General features: G+C 23.7%; 5 protein-coding genes across 5 annotated transcripts; 3 read left to right on the forward strand and 2 right to left on the reverse strand. All coding sequences in view use genetic code 6, as the record gives it.

Moving 5' to 3' along the window:
* Positions 1–937: 937 nt before the first annotated feature.
* TTHERM_00243730 (glucosamine-6-phosphate deaminase) lies at positions 938–3,989 on the forward strand (the record flags this gene model as incomplete). Its single annotated transcript, XM_001023703.3, has 3 exons — positions 938–1,231; positions 1,360–1,628; positions 2,561–3,989. The coding sequence occupies 3 exons, from the start codon at positions 938–940 to the stop codon at positions 3,987–3,989; spliced, it is 1,992 nt and encodes a 663-aa protein (XP_001023703.3).
* Positions 3,990–4,504: 515 nt separating this feature from the next.
* TTHERM_00243750 (hypothetical protein) lies at positions 4,505–5,963 on the forward strand (the record flags this gene model as incomplete). The annotated part of the gene is made up of 3 exons (XM_001023705.4): positions 4,505–5,160; positions 5,290–5,738; positions 5,833–5,963. The coding sequence occupies exons 1-3, from the start codon at positions 4,598–4,600 to the stop codon at positions 5,961–5,963; spliced, it is 1,143 nt and encodes a 380-aa protein (XP_001023705.4). The 5' UTR covers positions 4,505–4,597.
* A 1,011-nt stretch (positions 5,964–6,974) lies between these two features.
* On the reverse strand, positions 6,975–7,877 carry TTHERM_00243770 (glycosyl hydrolase family 16 laminarinase; the record flags this gene model as incomplete). The annotated part of the gene is made up of 1 exon (XM_001023706.3): positions 6,975–7,877. One exon carries the CDS (start codon positions 7,875–7,877, stop codon positions 6,975–6,977), a length of 903 nt encoding a protein of 300 aa, XP_001023706.2.
* A 907-nt stretch (positions 7,878–8,784) lies between these two features.
* TTHERM_00243780 (hypothetical protein) lies at positions 8,785–11,638 on the forward strand (the record flags this gene model as incomplete). The annotated part of the gene is made up of 8 exons (XM_001023707.3): positions 8,785–8,988; positions 9,043–9,138; positions 9,259–9,446; positions 9,556–9,793; positions 9,853–10,191; positions 10,267–10,527; positions 10,661–10,982; positions 11,043–11,638. 8 exons carry the CDS (start codon positions 8,785–8,787, stop codon positions 11,636–11,638), a joined length of 2,244 nt encoding a protein of 747 aa, XP_001023707.3.
* Positions 11,639–12,873: 1,235 nt separating this feature from the next.
* TTHERM_00243790 (hypothetical protein) lies at positions 12,874–13,077 on the reverse strand (the record flags this gene model as incomplete). The annotated part of the gene is made up of 1 exon (XM_001023708.1): positions 12,874–13,077. The coding sequence occupies one exon, from the start codon at positions 13,075–13,077 to the stop codon at positions 12,874–12,876; it is 204 nt and encodes a 67-aa protein (XP_001023708.1).
* Positions 13,078–13,544: the final 467 nt, after the last annotated feature.

Below are 13,544 nucleotides of genomic sequence, written 5' to 3' on the forward strand. Positions count from 1 at the left end.
ATGCTATAGAGTAATTTTTTGTTTAAATAATATAGTTGGTTAGGATTAATAAGATAAAAATTTATTTATTCAATGAAATAAGAAGATAGACAGATGAAAGATATATTCTTTATATAATAAATTAATCTTGTACTATCTTGTGTTTTTGAGGTAATTATTAAATTCTTTACATGGCTGGGTGAATTATAATGAGATGATAAATTCTATTACTGTTTAAATAAAACTTTAATTAAATAGCAATTAATTTCTTTAGAGGGGTCCCTTTCTTAATCTATTCTGCTAAATCTCAAATTAAAACAACAACCTTATGTAAAGTATAGTGGGACAAAGAGATTCTTAAGATGATACTTGCTTAGAAGTGTGCTTTTTGCCTCATTTTTGAGAATTTAGTTGCTGAAGTGTAGTAAAATCAAAAGATATATGTAGGTTTATAGACTGAACTTTAATTTTAAGTAGAAAAATGTTATGACCTTAAGACATTTTATCATTTATTAGCTTAAGTAAAAGGAATTAGTAAATGGGAGGATATTTTTTGGATTTAATTTTTAAATATTAATTGATGAATCGAGTGAAATAAATTAATATGGAAAATTTACCTTTCTTCCAAAGCATTTTCTTTTATCATACCTTTTTGAATGAATCTTCCTTAGAAAAAAGAAGGGATAAATAGAAAGATTTGGAGTACTCATTCACATAATTGACTAACTAGATTCAATGTAATTAACATAATTTGCTTTTTTGATTGTTAATTTTTACGTATTAATTTTTTTTTTCATAAGCGGCTATTTTCTTTAAATACTACCATCAAAAAAAGATATAATCAAATAATAAAAAATTAAAAAATTAACGCAACCAACAAAATCAAAAAAAAGAAAAACTTTATAGCTTTTCCTAACAAATATCAAAGCAAAAAATAAAGCTTCAAATAGAAATCAAAATGAGCAAGAACAACTACTCTTACATTGATACCGATCCTCTCTTCAGATCAAAGGAAAAGATTCCTTCTGTCATTACAGTCGCTCCTATCCAATCAAGCTTAATGGTAGCTAGAGAAATCAGAGACCTCATCCTCAAAACCTAAAAGGAAGGAATAAACTGTGTCTTAGGTTTAGCCACTGGTTCAACTCCTGTTGCTGTTTACAAGGAGTTAATCCGTATGCACAAGGAAGAAGGACTTTCTTTCAAGAATGTCATCACCTTCAACTTAGATGAATACTATCCCATCCCCAAGGTAATAAAATCCTTTCATTTCACATAAAATCAATTAAAACTTACTCTTAAAACTTTCTACTAAAACGAAATGCTTTGAACCTAGCTAAAATGGAATTGAATATTTATTCTTATTTAAATAAATAATAGGAACACAACTAAAGTTACAACTTTTTCATGAGAGATAGATTATTCAACCATATCGATATCCCTGCTGAAAACATCAATATCCCTGATGGTACCATCCCTAAGGAGTCAGTTTTGAAGTTCTGTGAAGATTACGAAGCCAAGATTGAATCAGTTGGAGGTATTGACTTCTAATTGCTTGGTATTGGTAGAACTGGCCACATTGGTTTTAACGAACCTGGCTCATCCCTCTTATCTAAGACCAGAATCATCAACCTCGATAAAAAAACTAGGTATGCTCATTTTTCTATTTTACATAAAGCAAAACACTTTTAGCTTAAAAAAAACAATATGATAAGATAAAAAAAATCAAACAATGGATTCTTAAATAAAAATATTAAGAAAATACTATATCAGTAGATCAGAACAAATTTTAATGCCATCTGATATCAAAAATTTTTTATGATAATTCATGAAAGCGAAATTTTAATAAGTTGAATTCAGTTAATTGACTTTTAAATTAACAATTAGATAGATATATTAATGAATAAGTAAGTTTTGTTTGTAAATTTAGAAAACCACAAAATTTGATTTTGGAATTAATATTTTCAAAAACATAAAAATTTTGAGACTAAGTATTTTAATTTTTAAAAAGAGTGTTCATAAGTAAAAAAAAACACATAAAGTAAATAACTGAAATACAAAAATCCCCAATTTATTAGTTTAAATATATGAAATTCTAAAATATTTACAGATAGCTAGTTCTCACAAAAAAATAGATTTACTAAAATTAAATTCATCATCATTTCGAGCAAATGATTAATGAAATATCTAAAGCATCTATCAAAACAAGGGAGAATTGAAATATTGGTTGCCAACAAAATAAATTTTAGGTCGATTCATAAATAAATTTAGTGTAAAATCAAGCTTTAAAAAGCTTTAAGAAATAGATTAGATTGATTGATGGAACAGCAATAAAAGTTTTAAAGAAAGAAAAATAATTACACTCAAAATTGCAAATATTTAAAAATACTAAATTTATTTACCTCATAAATACTGAATAAATAAACTTCTCTAGAAAGATACAAAAATTAAATACGCAATTTTAAATATTGAATTACGATTTACACACACTAAAAATAAGATAGAATGACAATATTAATTTAAATCCCCACCCAACAAATTTATCAACTTTACTTAATCAAATTTATTCATATCAATTTAGAATGGACGCTGCTTCAGATTTCATGGGTTTACAACACGTACCAAAGTATGCAATCACAATGGGTGTTTCTTCTGTCATGAAAGCTAAGAAGATTGCTATCATGGGTTTCTCTGAAACAAAGGCTCCTATCATTGCTAGCACCATCGAAGGTCCTGTCACCAGCGAATGCCCTGCTACCTTCTTACAAACTCACCCTAACTGTACTTTCTACATGGATTTAGCTGCTGCTGAAAAGCTCACTAGACACGTAGCTCCTTGGACAATCAAGGGTGTTAACTCTGACCCTGATATGATCTATGACGATTACTGGGCTAAGAAGGCCGTCATCTGGCTCTCCCAAAAGGTCAACAAACCAATCTTAAGTTTGATCGAAAGTGATTATGAAGATAATGACTTACTCGAATTATTAAACTAAGTTGGCAACGGTCATGCTGGTAAAGTTAACTTGTAAGTCTTCCGTCAACTCCAAAGCACAATTACTGGCTGGCCCGCTGGTGGTCGCCCTGATGAGTCTACAAATGACTACTTCAACTAAAAGGCAAAGGTCAGCAAAAAGATTCTCGTCTTCTCTCCTCATCCTGATGATGATGTCATTTGCATGGGAGGTACCATGGAAAAGCTCGTTAACTAAGGTCACGATGTTCATGTTGCTTACCAAACTAGTGGTAACATTGCCGTCTTTGACCACGATGCTTCTCGTTTTAACGATTTCTTTAGAGAATTCTTATTAAGCTTTGCACCTGGTAAATACTAAGAACTTATTGACCTTACTAACAGCATCGATGATCAAATCGACAACAGAAAGATAGGTGAATATGATACTTTAGACAACCTCAAAGTTAAGGGTTTAATCCGTAGAGTCGAAGCTCGTTCTGCAGCTATCTCTACTGGTGTTAAGAAGCAAAACATCTATTCTCTTGACTTACCTTTCTATGAAACTGGAACAATTAAAAAAGATCCTATGGGTCCAAAGGATGTTAAGATTGTTAAAGAATTAATCACTAGAGTACAACCTGAGCTTATTTATGCTGCTGGTGATTTAACTGATCCCCACGGTACTCACAGAGTTTGCCTCTAAATCATCTTAGCTGCTTTGGATGAATTAAATGCTGAAAACCACCCTATCATGGAAAAGCTTTAAGTTCTCCTCTACAGAGGTGCTTGGTAAGAATGGGAAATCGAAAATATCCACATCTCTTGCCCCTTAAGTCCCGAAGAAATGGAAAGAAAGAAATTCGCCATCTTCCGCCATTAATCCCAAAAGGATAGTGCTATGTTCCCTGGTGCAGACAAGAGAGAATTCTGGCAAAGAGCTCAAGACAGAAACATCAAAACTGCCAATCTTTACAGATCTTTAGGTCTTACCTACTTTGAAGGTTTAGAATGCTTCGTTTCTCTTGAATGGTTAAAGACTCAAATGAAGATTTGAAAAAAAATAAACCTCTGATTATAATTAACAAAATAAATTATTAATTCATTGAAAAATTATATAGCAATTATCTTAAAATGTACTTTATATATCATTACATCAGTAGTTTTTATCATTTTATCTTTCTCATCATTTATCCAAAAAGTATTGTTCTAATTTTTTCATTAAAAAGCTTATTAAATTGAAAATTTTGCAGAAATATATTAGTTAAAAAGTATATTTAAAAATATTTATTAATAATATTTATGATGATTAAATGCAATTGTTAAATAAATTAATTTATAAAAAAAATTTCCTAAAAGAAAAGATGTAAATATTAGGGATTAGTCGAATTAAAAAAAAAAATCATTCATAAAAATAAAAATTTATAATACTCTAATAATGTTAATAATTAATTTCTAATAAGTATTTATTTGTTGTTTGTTTGGTCAATAATAAAAGATCTAAAGTTACTTACTATATTATTAAATTATTAATTAAAAATAGTTTGTGTTTAACAAAAATCATTAAAAAGAATTATTATCTTCCATAAAATAATATCATTCATTATAAAAATATTCATTTCCTTAAAGCAAGAAATAATTATATATTTATTTATATTAGTAAGGATGAAACAGGAAACAGATTTAACATTAAGTAATAGCTAAAATAAAGAAAAGTTTGAAGATTCGATTTAAGAAAATAGTGAAAATCAGAATTTAGATGAACCAAAAGATGTTTCTAATAAAAATTAGCATAATTCACCATAAAAATAACTACTTAAATAGGCTAAAATATCAGATTATTTTTCGGGTGATAAAAACAAACATCTCCCTTTTTTTTCTGACAAAAAGCAAGATAAAACACAAAGTTTGGATTAATTGCTATTTGATTAAAGCTTAAAAAAAATAAAATAATCTTAAACTAATTATAAAAACATGATTTCTTAACTATCAAATGAATTGAGCGGCTTCAAAAACGATGCCGAAAAAGAACTTCTTAGCACCAAAAAAAGAATAAAAGAATTAAACGATTAAATATACACAAGCTCAGAGTAAAAGGATAATTATATTATAGAACTAAAGCAATAAGTAGATATATTAAATTAGGATTTAGAATATCAAAAAAGTAAAAATGAAGAATTAAATCAACAGAAATAAAAATTTATCTAAATTATTGATGAGTTGCAACAGTAAATTAATTATTATTATTTGTTTATTTAAATTTATTATTAATTATCATTATTATTAATTCAAAGTAATTAAAATTTTATAATGTAAAATTATTATAAGATATTTAAATTTTATTTATTTTAATAAAGACAAATCAATTCATAATAGGATGAAAAAAAGAAGTTAGATTTATAGCTATTTTAAATAAAAAGTAATTAAGAGTTAAAAATTTAGAAACTAGAAAGCTAGTTAGGTCAAGCTAACTTGAAGATATCAAATTTAGAAATAGACAAAAGAGATTTATAGCAAAAATTTTTAAATGCAAGTAGAGGTATTACAGAAACTGTTATTTAGGATTTAGAAAATTAGATGCAAAAAATTGATATTGAAAATTCATTACTTAAAAATGAAATATTTGATTTAAAATTTGGTATTAATGAGAAAAATAGAAAAATTGAGTAACTTGAATAAGAAATTGCTTCAAAGTAGAATCATACTGAAACTTTCAGAAAAAAAATTGAAGAATTGAGTGAAAAAATTCAAGCATATTAAAAAGAAAACATATAAAAAGACCAATAAATATTAAATATCATTAATTGTAATCATTTATTAATTTAAATATTTAATAGAAAATTAATTATCCTTTAAAAAGTTTTTCATACAGAAAATTTATTTTTTTTATAAATATTTAGAAAATTAGAAAACAATTTAAATTCGAGAATAACTAAATGAAAAGATTCTGCATATGAACAAAAAAATAGAGGAATAGGAAAAAGAAATTATTGATTTAAAGAAAATTATTGTTCAAGGATAAAGTAGTTGATTCTTTGTTAATTATTAATCAAAATAAAAATATATTAATTATTAGAAAATACTTAAGTAGTTTTATTAATTTTGATTTTTGAATTAATATCATTAATAAAAACAAATTCAAATAAGAATTTCCTATTTTCAAATTAATATTTAAAATTAAATTGATAATTTTTTAAAACAAAAATTATTAAATAATTTGTAAAAAATTTTTATTTGTTTTTAAGATTACAAAAATGTCAGCTTAATAATATTTTTTTGTATTATTTTGGAATATCTAAAAGTAGAAAAAAAGCCTCTAAATATAATTAAGTAGCTATTAAATTCAATATTTTTTGATATATAGTTTTTTAAAATTTAAAAAAAAAATCACCCACCGAGGGGCTCGAACCCTCGACCACCAGCTTAAAAGGCTGGCGCTCTACCGACTGAGCTAGACGGGTTTTGTATTAATGAAATTATTTAACTTTATAACATTTTTATTTTTTTAATGAACATTGTTAACTTTTTTTGTTTTTAAGTTTTTATTTGAGTTATAACACATTTTATTTTAAGGAGAAAACTTTTAAACCATAAAGATTATATTTTATTGACTATCTCTTACTTTAATTTTTAATTAATTAAATCATATTCATCTAAAAATAATTAGAAATAATTTTTGGATTTAATTAGCTTCTCTTTTATTTTTACAAAATTAAGTATTATAATTCCTAAAAGTTCATTAGAGCTAAATAGAATTTGAAATTTTTTAAAGCTATTTATGTAAGAAAATTATCAAATAAAATAAAAATATTATCTTTTAAAATCTAAAAAGTAAACTTTATTTTATAGTAAGACGAATTTCAGATTTGCATAATCAAATTTACATTTTTAAAATAAATAAATTTTAGATTTTCAACTTAAATTAATTATTCTATTGGTATTATTTATATATAAAAATGTATTTCAATACACAAGATATTCTTTTATAAAATCTTATCCTTACAGAGTTAATTTTTTATTATAAATTAATATAGTATCAAACTCATGCAACAGACTATTATTATCTTTAAGATTCATAAGTTTCTCTAGTTTGAAGAACTGTTACATAGTCAATGTACATATACTTTGGATAGTCTTATGGATTAGGTGTTGGTTCTCCCCATAGAGCATCATTAATAATAAGGAATTAGTTGTAGTGGGGTAGATCAACTGGAGAAGACATTTTTTCATAAATAGTTCCATTAACATTTGTTCTATAAAGAATACCATCAACATACCAATCAATTTAAGTTGCATTCCAAACAGTTGTGTAAGTGTGATATTCGCTAAAATCTAGATAATAAGGGAACTCAGTTCCACAAGCATTGCATTAGTCACCATCTTTACCCCAGTGGTAGGTTCCTTAAATATGAGGAAGAAAATCTGGGTTCCAAGTAGCACTCATCTCCATAGTGTCTATTTCTCCACCATTTGGCCAGTAAGTTCCTTCTCCGATACTCCAAAATGCAGGCCAAATTGGATCGTCAAGAACAACTTTAGGTATTTTAATTCTAGCTTCAGTATAGCCAAACATGTAATTAAATTTTTCAGAGCTGTCAACCCAACCTGAAGTGTAATTGTAAAGTCTTTGAGTAGGTTAATAAATTTTTGGATTAAATCTAGTTCTCAATACTAGATTTCCGTTTTCGACATAGACATCTTCTTCTATATAAAGTTGTTATTCCCAATCAGTGTGTGTCATGTTATTACGAGCTGTCCAATATCTAGTATCTAGTTTATCTCCATCAAAATCATCTCTGAATATCTCAACCCATTCCTGATTTCTTAATGATTCAATCGAAGGGATAGCAATTTTAGCGGTTTGATTTTTTTGTTTCAAAAATGCTTAGCTCAAACTAATCAATAAACACACTACAATTAAGAAAGATAATTAAGTTCTCATCATAATTATAATTTCTAAATTTGATTTTAATATTAATTTTTGTTGGTTTAAAAGATTATTAATTAAACAATATCATTCAATAATAAATAAACTAATTAATTATTTTGAATGTGTGATCATTTTACATCAAATAGCTGAATTTATTGTCATTCTTTTTGCCTTTTATTTCGTATTTTTTGATATTAAAAGAATCGGTTTACCTGTTGGTCTTTAGATGTTTTCTTTAATTTTTATGCTTATTCTAAATTACATCAACCATAAAATTAATATAAAACTTTAAATACTCAACTATTTTTTACCTCAAAAATTTAAAATTGTAAATATCATAAAAAATTTGTTTTTTTATAAAGATTGTTATTCTATTTATTTTTATAAATTTTACATTTTTTAGTAAATTAGATCTTATGATATTTGTTATAAAATAAATTATTGAAAATATGTTAATAATTTATTTATTTTTTTAATTAAATTATGATATTTCTAAATCAGATTGAAGATATGATAATATTATTAAACCATACTCAAAATGTAATCTTTTAATTTAATAAAAATTGTTATCTTAAAAAAATAGTGTTTAAATGTAAATAAATTACTTTGGTAGATTTAAGCTATTTAATTTTATTTATATTTTATATAAAAATAAAATATTTTATTTTGTAATTAATTTATAAACAATTTAGTCTACTAAAATAAAACTTGAAATGATAGTAACTATTTTAATTTTTTGGAGTTGATAGAACTTTAGAATTTTGTCACTTTTTGAATATAATATTTTCTGAGTATATTTGATGAAGATATACTTAATCCGCCAACTTGATTGACTATTAAAATTTAAAGCAAAAATTAATTAGCTTAATTGCTGGATATATTTAACTTACTTTAATATTTATTTGTTAAACTTTTTTTAATTATGATAGAAGAGAGCGAGTCTTCAGAGAATTAGGTTTTTGAATTAGTTAGAATTCTTCACAAAACAAAGCTAACATTTGATCATGAATATAGATAAGAAGATGGCTAAGCCTTTAATTAACGTTTGTTTGCAAAATACTTTTCTCCAGATGATTGCTTGTCCTACTAAGCTGCTTATTGGATATTAAAAACATCAAGCTTTAAAGTAAACAAGAAAAGCAGATTTTAACTTTAATCAAAAAATAATTTTTTAAAACAGAGTAGCAGCTTATTGCCTTACGAAAGGCTTTTGAAGATGTGTATGTTAATACCTACAATGAAATCAATTGATGAGATTTACATCTGCTAAAGATATGTACATTTAATTTGTCAAATATTGCATGATTTCATAAGTTTATAATGAATGCATCAAGAAATTATTATTTTTAGATTTAATTGATTGATATTTTGAATAAAATTTTGAACGTATATATAGCTAATGAAAATGATGACTCTCTGTGTAAGAAAAGTATTCAAAAAAGTGGCTAGAAATTAAGAATTTTTTACAAGATTTGATATAGCATGCTAAAAATTAACAACTGAACTTATAGGTTTTTATGACTCCTAATTGTTTATGGAATTAACTGCAGAATAATTTAATATAAAATCAGCATTTGATGAAATGTAATATCTATTTATTTATTTATAAAAAATGATAAACAGCTTACTAAATTTGTTTGAAATTATTTTTTTTAATTATAAACATTTATAATAATCTTAATTTAATTAACAGTGATACTAACCTATACAGCTTAGAAGACAATTCTGAATACCCTACTAAGATAAATCAAGATAATGTGGAGCAAGTTCATTATCTTTTTTTCAAATTAAATTTAGCTATAATGAGTTCAAAAAGTTCCCTTTTATACAGACCATATATATAAGAGAAGTTTTTATTTTATTGGACAAATTATGTGCAATTCATTCAAAAATATCAAGTACTTTCAACATTTTAGATCCTTATTGTGAATGTAACTTACTATTTATATCTGAATTACTAATTTACATAATGTTGTAAATTTTATTTTAGGACCTGATTCTATTCCTCAATAAATATTTTAGAGGGAAAGTTGAAAGATTTTCAGATGGAACAGCTAAGGGGATTGATTGTCTTAGAAAGATAATAAATTTAATTTATCTAAAAACAAAGGATTTTTCAAAGGAGATTGTAATTATGCATAATGATCCCCTTAGTAACATTGTAAATTTGCTAAACTATCTTTAGGAACTCAAAATTTTAGATTAAATTTGCCTTGATGAAGCAGCTCTGGCTTTGCAAAAATGCATCTTAATTATAACTAAAGATAGCTATAATAAAAATTTTTTTGAATAAGACTCACAGGAAGTATCAGAATAACTCTTCTTAAATGTATTTATTTTGCTTATTTGATCAATTTTATTTTTGAGAAATTAAGAAATTAATTAATGTGTTTAATTAAAATAGAAAATAAAGATAATGGCTACTTTCTTGCTTGACTAGAAGAAGAACATAAATATCAATACCAAAAATCTCTTATTTTTTATTGGTGTTTTAAACAACATAGATGATTAGCAAATAAAATAAAATCTAAACAAAAGCATAAATATGAATCAGGATTATGAAGATTTTGAATAAGTTAAATATTTAGTTTAAGGTATTTAAGGAAATTATATTTTATAAGATGTAGAAAATATAGTAGGACATTTCAAATCGTTGCTTGGATTCGTAGGGTTTTTTACAAATTTACTCATTAAATTGTCTAATTATTTTCTAAAAGAAATATTAAATTCTTTAATTTTAAAGAAATTTTTTCAAATAAAAGTGTAAATAAATTAATTTAAATTTTTGTGATTAAAAGCCTATAAATGATGAAGTATTTGTGAATTACTTGATTGATGCAAATTACAATATAGATTCAGAAAATAACAAGGAAGCCATTATTAAATTATACAATAAAGACAACCTTCAACAACTAGCCAAAAATAGACCATATGCTTTGAAATTTTTATTCTTTCTTTCATATAAACTTGACTAAGAGCTGGTTTTATCTTTAAGAGAAGAAAAAAATATATTCTACGAAATATTTTAGCTACTTGATTGTAACAGTTGTACTGATACAATAAATTCTATATTAAAAACTTTGTTAAACCACTTAGACTACATATTCAAAAGTAAATAAGGTAAAAATCATATTTAAAATTAAGTTTTCACAAAATGAAAAAATATTTTTAATAATAAAGGTTTGTATGAAGAGTCAGTTGCTGGAATGAATGAGTATATATAAAATTTATAATTATAAGATATAAAGGATGAATGGGAATAACTTGAAGGATAACAAAGGATGAAAAGAATTATAGATTTTACTGAGACTTATAATTTATTTAACATTATTTTATTTTATCCTTTGGAGATTGAAAAAATTTAAGATACTTTATTGAATTTACGTAAAAAAGAACTTGTAAACTGTTTTTATACAAAGTTGCCTTATTGCTGTGCAGAATGCGGTAAAAAAACTAAAGAATACTATTAGCTTTAGAATTCAATTAAAAGACCTAACATTATTTGTTCAAATTGTGAGTCTCATATCCCTATTTATATACTCAAATGTAACTTTAAAATAGACATAAGCTAAGAAATGAGAAACTATATTCACAATACTTCCAAAAGATTTTTTGAGTCTTTTAGCTAGCAAATAAATATGCTAAGAAAGGTAGCATAGAAGAATTATAAAGATTAAGATATTTCCTCTCTGAATATTATATTTACCTAGTTTGATCCTTTGATAATCTTACACTTTCATCATTTAAAATAGCAAATTAAATTTGATTTTGACTGAAATAAAAATATGCCTCATTCTTCATTAAAATTTTATTATAAAAATGTAAAATAAATAGTTTCCATCTGTAAAAATAAGCCAATTTTTAAAAATTAAAATGATAAAATAACAGTTTAAATTAGTAGATTTAATAAATTAATCATAAATTATTAAATTAATCATTAAAAATTAGATATGTAAATATAGGTTTTCCTATTTAATTTATTAATTTGATTGATTTGATTAATTAACCATAAATATTGAAATTTAATAAAATTACATTTGCAAAAATATGTTTTCCTATTTAATAATTTAGTCGAGTTGATTAAATAATAAATAATTATTCAAACTATTTGATAAAATTAAATATTTTTTTAATTGATATTTAATCTATTTAATAAAAAGAATTTGTAAAAAATAATTTTTATGTTATTTTTTCTTTGAATCAATTTCAAGCAAAGAATATTAAAAAAAGATGAGTACTTAATTAATTTATGAATGAACTAAATAAATTTTTTTGAAAATTTTAATTTATTTTATGAAAATGATTAAATGAAAAACTAATTGTATTAGATAAGTAAAATGATAAATTTAATTTGTTTTAAAGAATTTAGTTGATATACTTATAGGAAATTTAATATTATCATCATTTAATTTAACCTTTAGTGTAATTACCTCAAAGCCATTTATTTAAAGTAAATATTTCTAAATACACAATGCTTTCAATTAATATAAATTTCTTTTAAACTAGATTTTTTTAAATTTTAAGAGCAATTAAAAATATATAAAAAAATTTTATTAGATAAATATTTTAAAAAATTTCAAAAACAATATAATCTTGTATTTTAAAAATTAATGATAGGAATTTCCTTATATAAAAAATAAATAGTTTTCTCTAATTTTTACTATTTGAGTAATAGTGCTCCAGTACATTAAACAATTAAATACTTTTAATCTTAAAGAGAGTAATATTTATATTAATTTTTAAACTATAAGAAAAGAATAAACTACGTTTATTTAACATAAAGCAGAGATATTGTAGACAGATTTATCATTTTAAATTTAATTTTTCATGTGATTTATTTCTACATTTTATTATACATAAAATGTTTGAATTTATAATTGATGTTTGTTTTTATAACCTATAATTTATTTCAGGATATTTTTAAAAGGCTTCAAATTTAAACGTTTTATTTTGCTTGAAAGATTCAACCTTCATATAATTATGCATACTTCAAATAGCTTTTAAGAAAATTTCAATTGTCTTTTGGCTTATCTTTTATTTGATTTAACATTTATTTTTCTAATTCTTCTAATTTTAGTAGAGTTAAACTCTTTAAAGGTAGTATTTTAGGTTTACATAATATTTCTTTATTGGTGTCTGATTCACTAAATATCAAACCATTGTGAGGAATGATTTCTTTTAATTTTGTAAGCATTTCTTTTTGTAAGTCATTCATTTTTTAAAACCTAAAACTCCTTTTCTATTTTTTAATAACAAAAACTTTAATCTTAAAAATTTATAAATCTTTTCAATTTATATTAATCAAAGCTCCAAAAAAATCATAAATATGTTTTATAACATAAATTTTTATTGTTTTTTTGAAAGTAATTTACTATTTTAAAAAATAAAAAATAGAATAATAAATAAAATATAAATATATAAAGTTGCATTAATATGTACTTAATTTTTATAAAATAAAGTATAATGTTATAATGATATTAAAATCACACTAAGTTGGTTATATTTTCAGTAATGTTCATTGAACTAATGAAAATTCATTAAAAATTCAAAATGATTACAAATTACTTTAATTTTTGTAAGAAGTGTTTAAAATGTATGACTGTATCTTTTCATTTTAACTTGATAGAAATAAGTATAATTAATTAAGATTAGGAAGGGACAAAGTAGAATCTCAGAATATCT

This window comes from Tetrahymena thermophila (assembly GCF_000189635.1).
Source record: "Tetrahymena thermophila SB210 genomic scaffold scf_8254406, whole genome shotgun sequence".
NCBI lineage: Eukaryota > Ciliophora > Oligohymenophorea > Hymenostomatida > Tetrahymenidae > Tetrahymena > Tetrahymena thermophila.